Source organism: Pezoporus occidentalis, unplaced genomic scaffold, assembly GCF_034315485.1.
Source record: "Pezoporus occidentalis ecotype Australia unplaced genomic scaffold, CSIRO_AGI_Poc_V1 ctg63, whole genome shotgun sequence".
In the NCBI taxonomy this organism is placed as follows: domain Eukaryota; kingdom Metazoa; phylum Chordata; class Aves; order Psittaciformes; family Psittacidae; genus Pezoporus; species Pezoporus occidentalis.
Window position 1 is genome coordinate 6045990 of NW_026915977.1, and position 18298 is coordinate 6064287.

The 18298-nt window shown below is 41.2% G+C and overlaps 2 protein-coding genes across 4 annotated transcripts in view; one reads left to right on the forward strand and one right to left on the reverse strand.

Moving 5' to 3' along the window:
- The window catches only part of CHRDL1 (chordin like 1), a 37389-nt gene that overhangs the window by 17666 nt on the left and 1425 nt on the right, over positions 1–18298 (reverse strand). For 2 of the 3 annotated variants that reach the window (XM_062640187.1, XM_062640185.1), the window contains exons 2-4: positions 16147–16293; positions 14220–14332; positions 10559–10652 (exon numbers count right to left, since the gene is read on the reverse strand). In XM_062640187.1, the coding sequence (XP_062496171.1) occupies positions 10559–10652; positions 14220–14332; positions 16147–16243 (304 nt within the window). In that variant the 5' untranslated portion in view covers positions 16244–16293. Of the gene's footprint in view, positions 1–10558; positions 10653–14219; positions 14333–16146; positions 16479–18298 lie in introns of those variants that run through there. The other variant, XM_062640186.1, reaches the window with a different exon arrangement.
- Positions 1–18298, forward strand: part of PAK3 (p21 (RAC1) activated kinase 3) — a 168332-nt gene that overhangs the window by 12049 nt on the left and 137985 nt on the right. The gene's annotated exons all lie outside the window — the stretch shown is intronic.

An 18298-nucleotide genomic window follows, 5' to 3' on the forward strand; every position in this document is an offset into this window, starting at 1 on the left:
AAAGATGATAGATTATGCTTTCAATCCAGAGAGGATTTTATGAAACATGTTTTCTGAATCAACACAGAGCATAAGCATGTACAGACCAAGAGACTGATCTTCGGTTTGAATTGGGTTTGGAACCTTACTTACTAGACAAGCAGTTGAATAACTCTGGGGCAACTGCTTGCACTGGCATCTCTCCTGCATATTCACCTGTATTCCCAGTGAGTTTTGCTACTTACTGAACACAATCAGGAGATTCAGTTTAGTTGCAACAGGTAGTTCAAAGCTCTCTAGGCTGTCTCCTAGTGCAGGAAACTGTTGCTCTACACCAGCTACCCAGTCATCTCACACACTGCTTCTGTACAGAAATCAGGTCACCCCAACTTCTAACGTATCATCATGTGAGGCTCTATTATTGCCTTGACATTTAAAATTGACATAAGAATTGCAGGTTAACTATTCAGAAACAACACATAAAGAGCAATTATGAAGGTCAAAATAATCCACAATTCTTGGAAATGTGCAGATCACAAGCATTTCTAATGCGAAAGGGGAACATGATGAGTATGAGAGTACTTCCCCTGTTTTGCTCACTGAAAATGTTATGAAAGCTGAATCAGTTCAGGTACACACTGTCCAACACAAGCAGGCAGCACAGAGCAATCAGATCTAATCACTTCCAAATTCGCTTTGCAAGGGGACCTGGGCTGAATTCCTCTCTCCAACTTTAAAGCAGGATGTACCTCTTTCTGTTGCTGGAACAGACCTTGTGACATCTAGATAAGCATGTATAGATGTGAGGTGTTGTGGAGCTGCTCTGATTAAGAGTATCTCAACTCGCCTCCTTTCACCTCAGCAATCAGAGCACTGAGAAGTTGTAGTGAGACCTGTGACCCCTGCTGCCTTGGTGTCCCTGTTCCAGTGGGTTCAGCCAAAGCTCTTCCCAGTCCTGGAGAAATCTAAGTGCTAGTTAACATTCCAAGTAAAAGATAAAGAAGCCTACCTCCAGGCAGAAATCCTCAGTGTTAGGCCTTTCCCTCTATTACACATATATAAGAAACAGCTATTCAGTATGAGACACGTATTTGGAGTGGAGGAATAAATACGTGTTGATAATCTGATCCTTACAAATTCAAACCAGAGCAGCCTAAGAGTTAAAGAGGTGAGAGAAGCATCCTACAGAAAGAGATTATGCAGCTTGCTAGAGGGTGACAGAGAGATTTTGATCATAGTTACGCTGAATAAATCTGGAACAACTCTGTTGATTGAACTAACCTTGATGTTAATGTTCAAACCAAACTCTGTTTTTAAAAGAGATTTTAAAATAAGGATTCTTTTTAAAAAGATCCTTATGTTTGTATGGAAAAAAGATCCCATAAATTATACTTTTCTATTTCTATTTATGCAGTGCGTTTCATGCACAAATAGCAGTGCTTTATATAACACAGAGCACTTGACTATTTTCCTGCAGTTCCAGTGACACTAAAGTACAGTAACAGCAGTAGGTCTGTTTTGTACCCCGAGATTCAATTAATGATCATCTTTTGGCCACCTTAGCATGAGTTTGCCATGGTGGGGCTACGTGGTAAGAGGGGCCAAATGCAGAGGGGATAAAGAAAACAGCAAAGCCAGGGAATCTCTGTATTACAGGAAGCAAGGGATATTGTGGGACAAGTGTCATGGTGACCTGGGATAACTCATAAGGTTTTTCCCAGAAGTTTACCAAACTTTTTTGTGGAGGCCTCTTGCATACATGTGCCTCAGAAAGGCAGGAAACCTGTCAGCACCATCACCTCAGTTACTACATATTCCTGACTTGCTCCCAGGACAGCTTCAGGACTGGAGTTCTGAACCGAGTGCCATCAGCCTGTGGTGGGACAAACTGCTCTTGCAAACTGGCTGCTGCAAGGGCAAAAGCAGCAGCTGCTGAGGGGGTTAATGATCTTACCCTGTCATGTCAAGAGGGGTGAAACACAAATAATCTATTTCATCACCAGAACTAAATCCTGATTTGTCTTACAGTTGGACTTGATGATCCTAAAGGTCTTTTCCAACCTACTTGATTCTATGATTATCTCATGAGAATACAGGAACCAGAGACAGAGAAAACCTGTAACACTGTTTCAGTGCAAGGTTATCTCCTAGAGATCACCAAGTATTGTTTTAAATAACCTTTGTGGCTGGAGGTCACTGAGGAATTACAGCACAGCATAAGAGAGCAAATAGACTTTTTTCCTATTAAAAATTCCTTTGCTTAATTTCTGCCCTCTACTTTTGTTTCTGCTCTCCATGAATGTGTCACCTCAAGGTCTGAAGTCCATTGAACTACATAGATTTGGAACTTGGCCCAAACACCTACTCTAAAGGCAGTTTCCTCTTTCATCTTCTGTGTCGTATTTTGACCATACTCCCCAACATTTCTAGAGAAGGGACCATATCACAGTCAATAACTGCATCTGTTTTCATGGAAGGCTGAGTCCAAAACCTAGCCAAGCTAATAGAAATCTGTTGATTGACTACAGTAAACTATGGATCAACCCTCAGTCCATCTACATTCAGCCTTCTCCCTCAGTCATGCATCACAGTCCAACTTATTATGAATCTGTGATTTAAAGAATCATAGATGATGTGTGAAGGTCCCTTTAAAAAACAACAGAAACAGTGCAAGGATGTTGTTTCTAAAGCAGTGGCTGAGGCTGACAGTAAATTTGGATTGAAAAGTTGTGCACCATCCAAAAACTGCAAACACAAGCTCTAAACAAAATCCGTATGTGCCTCTCCGAGGTGCAGGTGTCAAAAATAATAAGCCACAAAATGCTTTACATTAAAATAACTTCAAGGGCCAGGTTAAGCTTTAAAAACGCCAGGGTAATTCAGAGGTAATCACAACAGCCAAAGTGCATGAAACCCATTGCTTGAAGGAACTAGTAGCACCTTATCTAGACACTATGAGCTTTCAGGCAGATTCAAGGCAAAGATGTAGTTTCAGTTTAAACATTCTGTTGGTTGTTTTTTAGCTTTCTTGGGCTAAAGTCAAGCTCTTCACATTATTTTAATATATTTTTCTGCAGCTTAATTTCCTGTGTTTTCTTTTATAGTGGCATAAAAAATTGCCCAGCAACTCCGAAGGAGTCATAAAACACTTTCTAGGTTGCTCCATTTTAATTCCTGCTCTAAGGTTGAATTATTATATGAATCTACCAATCATTCTCCCAGCCAACAAAACAAATTGAGTAAAGCTTTGGTGTACTTTGAATCTTCTCTGAAGCATCTCTGAAGCTCTTGGAAGTCATCTTGGAAAACTTCTGAGCAGCCTGTCCTATCCTGTCATGTGAGTCCAAGGAATGGAAGTTCTAAGTTTGTCATCCATGTGGGAAGATGTATATTTTTTCAGTGCATTTTTATCTGCAGAGTTTTTATGGTCAGAAAAGCAGAATGGAAGCAGGTGATGACCTGAGTCTGGTTGTGATAGCAAACACTCCTTACGAAGCTGGTAACAAAGGCAAATCATAAACCAAACTGAGTTATCTGAGCACACATCAGACTTTTCCCAAGAATCCCTCTATCATTATATTTCCAAATCAAATTTACTTCCAAATAAACAATTTATTTTCACTATTTAACAGCTACTCATTGTTGGGACTATACAAAACCCAGGACATCTTACTAATCTCTAGTGATGTGTAACATTTGTGGGTCTTTCATGTTCCAGATATGAGTACCCACCTTGTTTGTAGATGTGAAGTAACCATAAAAAAGCACAGCTCTGTAATTCTGTGGTACCTGCACATGAACCAGATGCAGACTGGAAAAAACTGAAGCTTGCTCTTATAGATACTAGTAAGTAGTTCTGTAGTTATTACTGTCAGCTGCTGGGTATGTTGTTACACCATCTCCTGTACTGGGACTGCCGAGAGCTGGAGAGCTTGGCTGACGGTTATTTTCAATCTCATTTAATTTGCTCGAAGGCTTGACTGTACTGGAGGCTGAAATCAGCCTGACTGGGAGGAAGTGCCAAAAGCACCCCACTGTGACTGGTCCAGAGGCTACATGCATCCTGGGCATAGACTACCTCAGGAGAGGGTACTTCAAAGACCCAAAAGGGTACCAATGGGCTTTTGGTATTGCTCCTTTGGAGACAGAGGAAACTGAGCAGCTGTCCACCTTGCCTGGTGTCTCAGAGGATCCTTCTGTTGTGGGGTTGATGAAAGTCGAAGAACAACAAGTGCCAATCGCGACCATAACACTGCACCAACGGCAATATCGCACCAACCGAGACTCCCTGATTCCCATCCAAGTACTAACTGAGCCCGGCCCTGCTTCCTCCCAGCTTCCCCTCTCCCCAGGCAGAGCAGGAGACTCAGAGAGTCTGAGAAGTGCAGAGGTGGGCAGTGAAGGGTGCTGGGCCTGCAGGGAGTGAGCAGCATGGCTTAGAGGTCTCCGGTGAAGCAGATGCTGAGGTAAAGGAACAAGGGAAGGCAGGGGTGAACACTGAAAGGGAGCTGAGTATGCAGAATTTCTTCCATGAACTGAGGCTTATGTCAGACCTGTGGCAAAGTGGGCAGGATGCTGAGAATATGGCCAGTATTTCTACAATGTGAGATGTGCCTATAGCCCATACCCATACTTCTATCAGTGGACTGTTAGTTAAGTGACAGCTGTCTATTCCTTGGTGTCAGGAAGAAAATCCTTGTAGGACTCATTCCTGAGGTGGTTATGAACTTGTTATACACCATGCATCACTCCTGAGGCTTATGCTGCTCTTGATTTTCTTTCATCTGAACATTTCTGCCACGATTCAACCATTCTCAGTCAATGATTTACACAGTGACTGTCCTTCACCATTCCTTAATCCCTGCTGCCCAGAGTGCCATGTGTCATGGCACAGTACTCCCATCAGCTGTGTGTAAGGGACAAAGAATTCAGTATCAAAATTACTCAGAGGCTGTTGTTGTTCTCCACAAGTGATGGATTTTATAAGATTTCTCCATGATTTATCAGGTCTTTCATAAAATGACAGTTGTTATTGCTCTGTTGTGTCCATCTCCCAGAGTACATCTACGTCTTTAGGAGGCACCTTTGTAAGATGCCCTTTTTTTTTATTGTTGTCTCAAAATACAGCATGTGTCAACTTTCAGTAGCTATAATGTTCGCTACTGTCAAGTTCAAATTTGAGTAAGAATCATGGAAGAAAGAAGTAGTTTCTGCATATCATTCTCATGAGAATCTTCCTGTGGCTTTCTTCCTTAATCCTTTCACCATTATATAAGAGAAAGGAAATCACAAGCTCAGAGATTGTTTATACTGCTGCATGACCAATGGTCTTAAATCTTTTGATGGGATAAGATGGGAAGTGGGTGTTTTGGCAGCACAGTTCATGAAGAAATTCTGCTGCCTGGGGAGTTAGGCAATAGAGGGATTAACACTCTGAAAGGAAAAGTGTTCCTGTGTTTGCAGCTTGTCGGAGTTGAGAACCTTGGAAGATCTTTGATGCAAGGGCAGGGATCTGATCTTTTGGACAGTGGAGAGTTCTGATGTTTCACAAGTCATATGTGAAGTCTGCATCAATCTCCACATTCTCGTGAAGTATTTGGATGTTTGAACCATGTGTATTGGTTCAGGCACAACTTTTAGAAGGATGATATGCCCTTTGCCAGGTTACTCATAAAAATTCTTGATCTTGAGTATTGCTACAATGGCCTGTTTTCAGTCTGGAATTCAGGATATACACTATTTCTGACTTTAATTCAGAGGTGTAGCATCAGTCAGCAGAGATACTTTTTATATGAGAGGTAACAACTGTTCTTTTACTAACAGCACAGAAAATAGTATCTGGCCAGTAAGAGACCAGCTGAACATCTCTTAGTATTACCATACTATGGGGTTTTTCTGTTTCCTACTCAGGCCTCACACCCATCTATTTAAGACAATTAAAACTCCCTGTAACTTCAGTGAGATTTGAGCCATGAGTTTCTCAGTGATATGAGAAGGGTGGGTGGTAGCAACAAGAACTGTATAGAGAAAGGAGGACCTGGGCACAATATGCCTTCCTCCATCCCACGAATATTTTGTGATCTAGATCGGATTCTTCTGAATGGAAGGGTGAGAAGATTGCAGCTGAGAGCCTGGAACTCTGGTGTGTGGGCTGGGTGGAACCCAAAACCTCTTAACCAAATGGTTTATTGTGTGTACATTCTGCAGTGGAAAATCATTCCACCAGAGCATTCCAGCTACCCAGGTGGAAGATTTAGGTTGTAATTCAGGGCAAGATGCATTGTATTACATATATATATGTATATATAGTATTCTGTGTTTATACATACGATGTGTATCAGGCCAGCAGGAGCTACACATGCTCAACACCTTTCAAGGCTGAGTCTGTAAGAGTATCTACACTACAGAGTGCAGTGTGTTACCTGGACTAGCTGAGTTCCTGAAAGGAATTGTGAGAAGGTAGCACTGAGCTCACTGCAGGCACATTTTTCCTGCTTCTTAAGCAAGTTTTGCATTGTGGGGAGTTCTGCACTGTCCTAACTAGGCTGCTTCCAGAATCTGAAATAGCCAGTTCAAAGATACAGGTACCTTTGCACGCTGCAGTCACGCTGCAGTCTGCCATGCAGACATAGCTGTTCAGGTGATGTTCTCAGACCACTGTTGTAATACCTGGTCTGGTCCATCTCTGTATTTAGTCCAGCTTTGTATATAGGTACAACTTGGCATTTTGTTGTTATTTAAATATCTAAAGAACAGTGAAAAGTGCATCAGAAAAATGATTTGAATTTGATATAGAAACATCACAGTACCAAAGGAGCTTAAACTTAAATGTGTTACTAATCATGAATGCTCTTGGAAGCCAGTGTGTTTAGTTGGGGCATCAACTAACTAAAAATACTGGAGCCAGATGGGCTGCTCCATGCGTCAGTGTGCAGCCTTATCTGCTGAGAAATCAAACCAGCAAGTGCAATATGGAAACTCTTTCTGACTCCTGCAGTTGTGCCTTTTTGCTTCTGATGTAAGCTTCCCCTATCTTAGATTTACATATTCCAGAGTGTACTCAATAATTTAGCTCTTTAACTAGACTCTGAATGCTTTGATTTGTAATGATTTCATGTAGCAGTGATGCAATCTACAATAAATGTTCCATTTGTAAGGGCTCCATCCATAGTAGCACCTTAAAGGAAAGCCAGCTGCAGCTAAATGCTTCAAGAACTTGTCCATTAAGCTTATTTTCATGACAGGAGGCAGGAGGTCTGAAGTCCACTCTAACCCAGAGCTAATCCAGCTCTAAGTATGACTGAATTCTCTCCTTGACTCTATAAAGCACTTATCTCCTGATGATGCCTGAGGTGGAAGGGAAGGAGTTCAAGCTCAGCAGGATGTGATGTCCTTTTGGGTCTCACTAGAGTCCCAGTGAATGTGAACCTAGTACTTCTGGTTACATATGTGTGATGATAAGAATCTAATTCAGATAATAAAGTACTTTTCAGAGTTGCAAAAGGGAGGAGTTTCTCGTTCTATACAAGACACAAGGTCTGGATTGTGCCAGTGCTAGAAAAATGTTTAAAACAAAAAAAGGTCAGCAGTGAATCTGTGATAGAAGCTGGTAGATTGAAGCACTGGTGAAAAGTAGAAGATGCTCCAGAATATATGTCTGACAACTACTTAAGATTCATGGTGGCTGGTGCCAGGGAGACAGGATACAAACACTGCATCTCTTTGTGTCAGCAAGTCCAGTGTCACTATGGATGCAGGAGACATGAATTCCAAGGGGAGAGTGGTGCCAACTTTTCTCAAAGGGATCCCTTCAACAGCTCCTCCACTTAGGTAGTTATGAAGTTCAGTTTCCAATGAAAGTTGCTGACTCCTGGCATTACCTCTGCTTCATTAAATAAGGAGGCAGTTATTTGGGCAGTTATACTCTACAAAGCTACACTCTCCCTCTTGCAGAAAGGCAGGAGGAAGAGCCCAAAGTCACTCTGAGTAGCACTGCTCATTTCTGAAATGAGCTTGAGAACAGAGGAGAAACCTACATGACAGAATATAATGAGTAGTTATAGTCATTGGAATGGGTGGCTAATGGCCAGAGCTCTATCACCTTCCATTAAAGAATAACCAGAGAAACCAGAGAAGTGAAATGCCAGCTTATCCTGGAGTGCTGCACAAAAGACATTGTATGCCAGACACATAGGAATGGAAAGCTAGCATAAGATGTGCAAGAATGCTTGAGATTCCTTTTCAAATCAGGCATGAACATTACTACTGAAGATAGGACACCAGATACGATATGCATAATCACTGCAGCAAGCAGAATGCAAATAACCCCTGAAATCACAGGAGATTCCTGGCCTCTTTTGCCTGACATCAGTGCAACTCTATCTGAATTATGGATTCAATTAGGGAAAAAATAGACCTTAGTAGGACTTTCATTTCTAATGAGGTGTTGCCCAGCCAGCAATTTAACTTACATATTAAATTCATTTAATACGTAGCAGATAGACTATAGATGTATTCTAGGAGCATGTAGGAGAAGATAATGGATCACAATTCAGGAAAGGCTCATTCTGGTAATTTTCTGCATTTATCAGTTTAAACACACAGTACAAAATTCTACCTGAAGACTGTGAACAGCAAGAACTCCACTTGATAAGGATTTGAGAGTTTACAGTTTATTCTTCCTTACTAGGTCATTGGAGAATGTTTTAAAATCTTGATAGGTGTCACAACATTTGCAGTCCCATAAACAGAAAACAGCCAAACAGTGCAGTGCCAAAGAGCACTTGAAGCAGACCCAGTCACTCTGAAGCATTTGTTTCTGTACTAAATACTGTACAGAGGTATTTAAAACAGAAAGAAGTTCCTGACCCCAGATGCCAGTCACATACTGAGTGGGACTGCTGTGATTTAACTTAAGATGTCAAAAAAGTGAGACTCTAGTGTGAGCTATTTGCTTGTGCTCCCTCAGTAATCAGTGGAGAGAGATGGGCATCTCCAGGGGAAACTTCTCATTCTGGGTAACAGGATGAATCACCCTCTGGGACAGCACGTTGCCAACAGCTGTGATTCCCTTCTCAACTGAAGCTTAGATTAGATGGAAAACCAGACCAGATTTGGTGCACATTGGCACACTAGTCCTTCTTTTGATCTGAAGGCAGAAGAGGGGTTTATGTTCCCAGCATCCTACCACTTAATCTAATGCTACTAGTTAGTCAAGTAAAGCATACTACCTTAAAAACCTTCTTGCCTATGAATTAGACCATCATAGATAAAACTGTACCATCAACTAGATGCCAGAATGTTAGATCTGAAGTTGAATGGGATGAATCTCATTCCAGGACACAAGCAGAATGTGTCTGAGCAACCTAGTCTAGTGGAAGGTGTCACTGCCCATGGCAGGGGGTTGGAACTAGTTGGGGTTTTAAGATCCCTTCCAACCCAACCCTTTCTAGGATTCTATACTAAGAGTGGCATCATGACATTAGATGAGTTATGCACTTGAAATGGTTTTTCCTCATCACTGATCAGAAAAAGATTCTGGATACCTGGATACTGATATGGCCATCTTATGTACAGATGTACATGACTGTCAGGACAGATGAATCCAGCTGGTGGGTTGGTGTCATTTATTCTCCAGTAAGTGCAATGAACACACTCCAATCCCAGCTGAACAGCAAACTGCTTGTGCACTCACCACTGGGTACTGCTCATAGGTTTTGGTCAGGGAACAGCTGTCTGTTTTCCTCAGACAATGAAACTCTCTGGAGAAAGTCAAATAAACCCTTTCTATGATGCTGCATGAATACTCTTTTATAAGTGGAAATGAGGGGGTGCCACTAAGACAGACATTTAGGGGAAAGCTCCATTCAAATCTACCAGCCATTAGGCCATGTCGGGAATGCTGTAACAGCCTCGTGAAAGATCCTGCTTAGTCTCTTTCATACAGTGGTCCTTAATAATGAGCATATAATAAATGTACAGTCTGGAGAAATTTACTATACAGTATCCCATTGGATTTATATAGTCATAAACTCCTACAGCACTGCTTCTATGATTTACAACAGTCTCTACTAATTATGAAGCTATGCCTGGATTTGAGATGTAAAAGGCAAATGTTACCAAACTAGTTGTATAGTGATACTATACAAATGCACGTTTGCCACAGCAATTTTAAACTGCTTGTTAACAGAGAAGCAATGCAAATAACCATGTATTTCAGTCTGCTCTTAGGGAAAGCACCAAAAGCAGAAACCTAAGAAATTTGTGGGATGGGGTTTTGTTGCGATGAAGTTTAGAGATAAGGGAGGGAGTTGGGAGAGGATAGTCCATAGACCCCACCAATGAAACTTCTGCTGCCTTCTGCTCAGATTGTAGGGCACTGGACATGCGAGCTTGCCTGATCCCTTCCCAAATCTATACTTGCTGATTTCCTAAACCACCTGTAGGACAAGCCTCTCCTGACCTAAATGGACACAGAAGGATTCACAGACATTTTCCAACATAGACATTTAAAGTTGCTGTTTCTCAGCATCTTAAACAACTATTTCATCAAGGACTATATGGCATTAATAGGAATTACCTGGGCATCGTGGGCAGCACAGCTGTGGTACGTGCACAGGGGAAGGACAGTGTAGACTTGGGCATCTTATTCTGCTGCACAGTACATTTCCATTCTGCAGGTGAACACAATACAATACTTTTATGAAACAACCTACCTTATAAATTTCTGTGTTCTCTATTCCACATCCAAATATTCTTTATTTAAATGCATTTCTACAACATTCTGATTTCACTCACACCAGGTTTCACTGCCTCCAAATTCATGCTGGAAGTCAGAATGCAGCAGAAATCCATACAAACCTTAAAATCAGAGGAAGTGCCTAAAACTGGATTGCAACAATCATCATTTCTGTTTTTCTTTTGAGCAGATTGTGCTTAGGAATTGCATTTTCAAAACTGAGACCCAGATAATGAATGGTCGGTCTCTGAGTTATCCCCTGCTGAGGGTTAGTTCAAGACCACAAGAGACAATAGCATCTGTAATTGTTCCTGAAAACTGTGGAGTGTCTTTTGTTTTCATTTTATGGGTTCCCCAGCAGACAAAAAACACCAGTTGGGAAGTAGCCATTTTTCTAAGAAACACGAGCAAGTCTTGGGAATAGTGTTCATTATTCATGTCATTAACATCATATTCTGTTTGGCCACATCAAAGTTTGATCTATAATTAAAACACAGGGAATTTTCTTTCTCCAGTGTCTGTAACAAGCAAAGACTATCCATTTCAAATTCCCATTTCCCATCTATAATTCATCCTTTTAATTTAGCTCTGAGTTGCTCATGTTTATAGCAAGAAGGATCTTTCAGCATGAACACTGATACTATGCTATGACTGCAGTTTTAGGTGGTGTCAGGAATAAACCCACTTCATTTTCCTATGCCTTCTGGAGCACTGAAATGTTTCCAGCAGTGGTGCAGACTTCCTTAGATGGTGTATGTATGGGCTTTCCTCTCTTTCTTCTCTTTCAAAATAATCCATTGACTCCGAAGTCTCTGCAGACCACAGGCTGTAATCATAGATCATTACTACCCACAAACTACATTTGTGCATCTGCTTTGGAAAGAGACACCAAAAATGATATCACCATCTGTTTCCAATGCTGATTGAAATTAAATATACTGATTTTACAGAGGAGGAACAATTTTAGGCTGTAGATTCTGTGTGGCATAGAGACTGTCACTGGTGTGCACAGCCCCTTGCGCAGTGTACCATCACCTAAGAGCCTGTAAAGCACTGCTGTGGAAGACAGGCTGGAACTGCTGGCCTGGCTCCGTGTTGCTTACTTGTCCTGCTCCATGGCCTCACTCTTTTCTTCCTGACTAGTCCTGTGAAATCTCATGAGGTGAACATTTACTGCCTGTGCATGATCAGCTGTGATAGTTCTTCAGGACTGATTCACTCCTCAGTGCTGCCTGCAGTGCTCCGCTGGTTGCAGCAGGACACAACTATTCCAATGGATCTTGTGCTTCCTAAGACTGGTCTTAGACTCACAGTGATACTTGGGAGATCAAACCCTATTAAGTAGGGCTTAAGCACCTAGAGCAGGACTTGAGCTCTCGTAGGCCTCTATGAGTCAGGGCCATGATGAGCATTTCTGCAGCAGATACTCCGAGTAACAATGAGTTCTTCTTCTCAGCCTGTGGTGTCAGTACTAACTGTAGAGAGCATTCACTTTGACCCTTGAAGTCTGCAGATCTGACTATGAAGACAAGCAACAAGCTGCTGCTGTATTTCAGAGAGTGAAATAATGATGTGACAAATTGTGAGTGTTCCAATATACCTGACAGTAACAGCCAACAGTTTCCACTGTGCACTGGTGGGGAGGAGGGGTTGTAAAAGAAAGGGGGAGCAGGGTGAGAACACTGACCTATGTTTAGTTTTGTTCTGGTTTAAGTATGTAAATTATAACTTGTAAAAATACAATGCTACATACACACAACACCAGGAAGGCTTTTTTTTTAATCCCAAGCTGAATAATTTGGCCTCTGTTCAGTTAATTGTCTTGCCTTTTTCTTCAACATTAGACATGTGTGTGTTGGGGGGATGGACGGTCACATCCAGGCTGTTGTTCAGAGATGGAGCAGAGATCTCCATCTGTTGCCTGGCTCATAAGACTTGTTTTGTGCAGAGATCATATGGATCATGATGTTTGAGGCCAGCAAAGAAATTTTGGTGTCACTGGTGACAAGGACCCCTGGGGGTGTGTTTTTTATGCTGTAATACTAGGTTTAAGGTCTGTGCTTGTGCTATGTCATGACACATTTTCTAATGCTTTATCTAGACTTAATTTGTTGAAATTATAAATTATTGAGAGTTTCCTGATGATCTGGAACTTTCACTGTAGGTGAGTGTTCTGAGGGCACTTCTTCTGGCCAGGACAAAGCTTAAATGGGTGGCTGGATGCTGCAGTTGTTATTTGGAGTCTTCTTTGCAGGCAACAAGAATCACATCCCAGAGATCCCTCAGAGCATCCTCACTGCTGAAATAACCCCAAGTTACATTTTGCACCCTCATAATGCAGCAAAGGTAAAACAGAACAAACAAGGAAGTAGAGTACAGAACCACTTCTGAGCTGCATGTACTGGTCATTACTACAGTTCCTTCTTTACTAACAGTGTTGCCCTGAACCGTCACTCTGGTCTTTCATGCCATGAAAGAAATCAAATACACTCCACTTGTTGGAGCCTCACAGTGTGTGGGGTATTCTTGTGCTGTACAGGAGCATACCGTGCACTTTCCCATCCCTCCAGACTAACAGCTTCCTAAAACTCATTGAGCAATGATTTGTGTCCAGATCTCTAGGGTTTCCAGTTAATTTCATACCCACCCAAGACACAGCCTTCCAGCAATTTAATATGTTTTACCACACACGGATTCTGAGGGAGTTTTCCACTTACACATCAGCAAAAGTGAGTGGAAACTCCTTTTTGCTAAAATCAAGGACTTAATTTTCTTCCTACTAGATTGCTTTTCTTTTACTGCCTTTTCTCTGCTGCACAGATCTGAGATGCAGCCAAGCCTGTGGGGCTACTGTTGGTGCATCTCTGCACTACACTGTAGTAGCAGATCCCTCGGAGCAAATGCTGCACGAGAGCCCAATATTTTACACTTGCAGGGGAGAAATAGCCAAGAAAACTTTATTCTGCATTAAAACTCAGCATCTGGAGTGTCTCATGTGTTACTGATTAAGAGCCCCTTATTTAGTCATTTTAAAGTACTCCAAGGACATACTCTGACCTCATTTTCCTGCCCCCCCCAGCTGTATATGCCATACTTAGGGGATTTATGGCTGCTGTGTCTTCGTATCACGCACCACCTGATGATACCTAAGGACCTGTCCCTTCATGTCCTATTCAGTTCTCTCTGCTTCCCAAACCTTTTTCTCATTTTTCATCATCTAATTCTTCTTTCATAGATTTCTACAAGCAGTGTTACACAGTCCTGTTCCTTTAGCACATTAGGGCAGCAGATGCTTTGACTGTAGAAATGCCTCTGAAGTTGTGGGCATTGTCCATACATCCAAACAACTCCAAATTCAGGTACAGAATAATCATCCACATTGATGGAACTGCTGTTTCCTGCAGGGTGACCCACTAGTGCAAACCTGTACGTACAACAGGAAGGATTCTGGTCAATTAAGCAAGTAGAAGTGTTTGTAGGATGAATAACTCAGCAATCCTACCTCTGAGCATAGACAATTTACGCAGTAGACAAGGCCATAGGGTTCTAAGTAAGGATGCCATCTCTCTCCAACACGATACTTCTTATCTTGAAACACGCAGTATGTATCTGAGTCTGTAAAGCAGAAAAGAATTGAAAGAGCTGTGAATGCCTGTCCTCATTCCGTGCTTACCAAGGTTCCTAGTTTTTCTTTCCCTGGAGTATCACATAATGGAAATATCCTTGATTTCATGTACTGTTGTCTCTAAATTCCTAACATAAATGCCATGGTCTCCCATCTTTCCAAAACTGCAGCTCCTGAAATAGCTGACACAATGGCTGTCATACAGGATGAGTTTATCCTTTCACCTGCAAAAACACTGGCTAAGATCCCAGCAAAACTAAAGTGCTTGATTGCTCAGATGGGTTTGTAGGAAACAAAACCTTTTTACTGCAAAAGCAAAGCAATTGGCTCAACTCAGGAAAATCCCAGGTTGTACAGCTGAGAGACTTCAAACAAGCGGTCTGCAAAAGGAAGGTAAATGCACTGTATTTATACTGCATGTTCAGTGTCTCCCTATTTTAACAACCTAATAAAAAAGAGGTTTATCCTAGTGTTTCGGAACAACTTGTGCTAACTTACATATGCTTCAGCATTCACAGTGTTTTAAGATCTTTTTGTACATTAAGCATTTCTAATCATGTGGGTGCAGTTCTGCAGGTATCCATCTACCTATCAGACATTACTGCCCTATCTCTCTCTGTCACATTACAGCCTCACATTGAAAACTCAAATCACTTCAATAAAAGGATGTTCCTCATGTGTTTTCATGAGAGAATTCCTTCCTGTTATCTTAATGATCTCCAAATTCAGCTTAATTCATTACCCTCAGTATAGATGATACTTCAGGGTATCAAACAAAATACCTCTCTTCCAAGTGATAATCCAAGCAAGGGACATTCTTCACATTTACTGGGCTAAAAGAAGGTAGCAAGAGGCAGGGATTATTAGTAGCAACTGTGAAGTGGTCTGCTTTCACTTCACACTAAAGCATGACAAATGAAAGGCAGGATCTGGAAAAGCAGATGAATGGAGTTTGGTAGTTTCTCAACTGTGCTTTCTATGACCAGGGATACCTGCACATTGTTTGCTTGGGAGCATGTTCATCAGAAAAGGTGGCCTTTTTGGAACTCTTTTCCTTTTTTAATGCACCTACTTCCTTAGAAGCAGAAGCTTCTGATACTGAGGCTGAAAACTCTGTTTTTCAAGGGCAAACAATGTCTTTGGTAAGAAGGCAGCCAAAACCCAGCCTGCAGGTGAGGAGAGCAGTCCAGAGAGCTAGTAACAGGGCTGCAGCAGTCTTACTTGAGTAGTTATTCCTCCTTGTCATGCTTTCTGAAATGTGTTAACATCTCCCACGGATGACAGGCTTTGTAGAAATACTCCCTTTGTTTTGTTTGTATTCTTTTCAATTATCCTCGTCAAGTTTTTGACAGTGCTTAGACTCTTAATTTTCTCAAAGGATGTATCTAATCCAGTTCATATGAGGTTGTTTTTGGAACACACTATAACAGTCTTGGACGAGCTTTACGCTAGCTGAAACCTTCAGCACAATAGTCTTACACATGGGACAGAATCCAGATAATCTGTCAGATGTTTACAGAGATCACCAAAGTGGAATTAAGCACTCTCTGGATTCAGGATATTTGAAATAAAACAGATTCTCTAATTGATGTGTTATGTTCTTTATGATGCAATGAAACCTGTACAACTTCAGGAAGAAGTGCCTCAAACGTGGGGGTGACCTGACTCTACTAAATGCAGGATTAGGAAGAAGAATGTTAGAAGGTTTTGAACATAGTACCCCAGTTTGAAGACCTTTTCTGTCAAATAGAAGGAAAATGACAAATGTGGATGAAGGTGACAGCTTTGTTTGAAGTTTACTTACGTTTTACTTGTTCTAGTTTACTTCCATCTATGAAAAGGAGACAGAGCACACCACAAAAGATAAAATGAAAATCCTTCAATATCCACTTTTTTCTCATCTTTATCGACAAAAGGAAAAGAAAGAACCTCCAAAGCAGAGAACGTTGAGCTGTTGGGAAGAAAAGATTAAATTAATGAAACCAAAATCCTCTAAGATACTTGAATTCCCTGACATAATTTCATCCAGTACACACAAATCCTAAACTGTACCACAGATCTTCATTTCATGGAAGCAGCTTTGGCTTCAGATAATTTCAATATTGGAAAAGAGGCTATATTCCCATCCATGAAGGTTGAAATTGGGTATTACGTCTAATAAAGTCCTTATTTTATTCCAAAGCAGAGAAATCTGGCTTTGGAATTCTTCAAGACCTCTTTCATAGGAAGCCAGGTGGGGAGATGTTCTTGTGAAGCAGCTCTTTTGGATGTAACTGAGGGAATGCAGGTGTCAACTTGTAACATGTTGGCTTCAGCATAACATGAACCTTGGCCATTTCTGGTGCGCTGGCCCCTCACTGTGGCACTCCCTGCTTAGGGCAACATGTTGGCCATGCTCTCAGCAACCAGAGCTCTCCTGCCACATCTCACAGGCTTCCACCACTATCCACCTCCTCTGTTTACCCCTTCCCAACCACTATTGTTCTGGGATTGTTTATAATTGGTTTTCCCTTCTGTGACCTTGATATCTGAAAGTAGAATGGGGGAATGACGTGTAATCTTCATTCCTGTAGATCTTTGATGTCAAAACCTGGCATATGGTCAAAGCTCAATGTGTTCTTCTCTGTGTGGTGCAGAGGTGGTATCATACTTGCTGTATGCAGTTCCGCTTGTCTTTTTCTGCCTTTAAAAGTTGGATTATTTATAATGAGGAAAAGGCATAAAATAATGAACTAAAGTAGAATTCATTTATTTCTGACAGCCAACCTAAGGTTCTAAACTGAGAAAAATGGTGATGCTTTACTGTTTATCAGAATTCACTGCAAAAAAAATTCTCTTCCCAGAGTCCACCTGTCTATAATTATAGTATCAGAAAGATTGGGGCTTGATCTGCAGAAGTTTGATGTGGATTCACAAGCAGCTTTACAAAAGTTCCAAAAAAAAATATTAAAATAATTCACTATTGGAAAAATAAACCGTCTGCTTTGTGAAGTCATTTGACTTCTTCAGAGTTCATTAAGTAACAGAAGTGTGAGTATGTTTCATCTCACAGATAACCAAAGCAGAAATGATAATTTATACGTGTATATTCAAAATCAAGTGGTGGATAACTTAGAGAAATCACCAGTAAGTTAACGGCACCTAAAAAGAAACTCTTCCTACTGAGGCTGTTGAGATCCAGAATCCTGCAGCGAAGGGTGGCTGGTCTGATTTTATCAGAGTGGTTTTATTGCCTTTCCTGTTCAAGGCTTGCATTACTCTACCTTCCCAAACCACAGCCAGAATGGGCATCCTCCTTAACTAACCAAATCTATGCAGCTACTCTGCCTATGCTCAGTCAGCTCACTCGAAAGAACGCAAACTGCATCTGAAAACACCCCAAAGAATAACCCCATTTTAAAAGCCCACTCCCTGTGCAGTAACAAAATACAACTTTCCATTTATTTTGGAAGCTGAGAATAATATTCCAATTTCAGAAGAAAAGTTTAAGTCATTTTTTCCTTTCAAAGTCTTCAGATCACATAGGACATTTTTAAAGCCAAACAAGCTTTTAAATACTCCTTTAAAGTTAAACCTTTGTAATTCAGTCCCAGGAATCATGCAGACACCCGAGAACAACAGTAGCACATCCTGGGACCAGCAGAACTGTGAGCGTTTCAGTGTTTTGGCCTTCCTGGGGGTTGCTTCAGCAAAGCATATTTATAAATGGAGTACAATTACCCTTTGTGCAGCACTTTACCTGTTGGCCAGCTTGGTTAGTTCCAACAGAAAGGCTCAGAAATCCCTCCACTTCAAAGGTCATGTATTCAAAAGGAAGAGCATTTTAAAAGTTGGATTGCCTAGGCTCAGAAATGCTGCACGGTGATGTGAAATGGAGGAGTTAATAACAGAAACGGGATGGAGACTTTTGATGTCTTCCTTAATTCTCTTTAATTTCTGTATTGTTGTTACTCCAA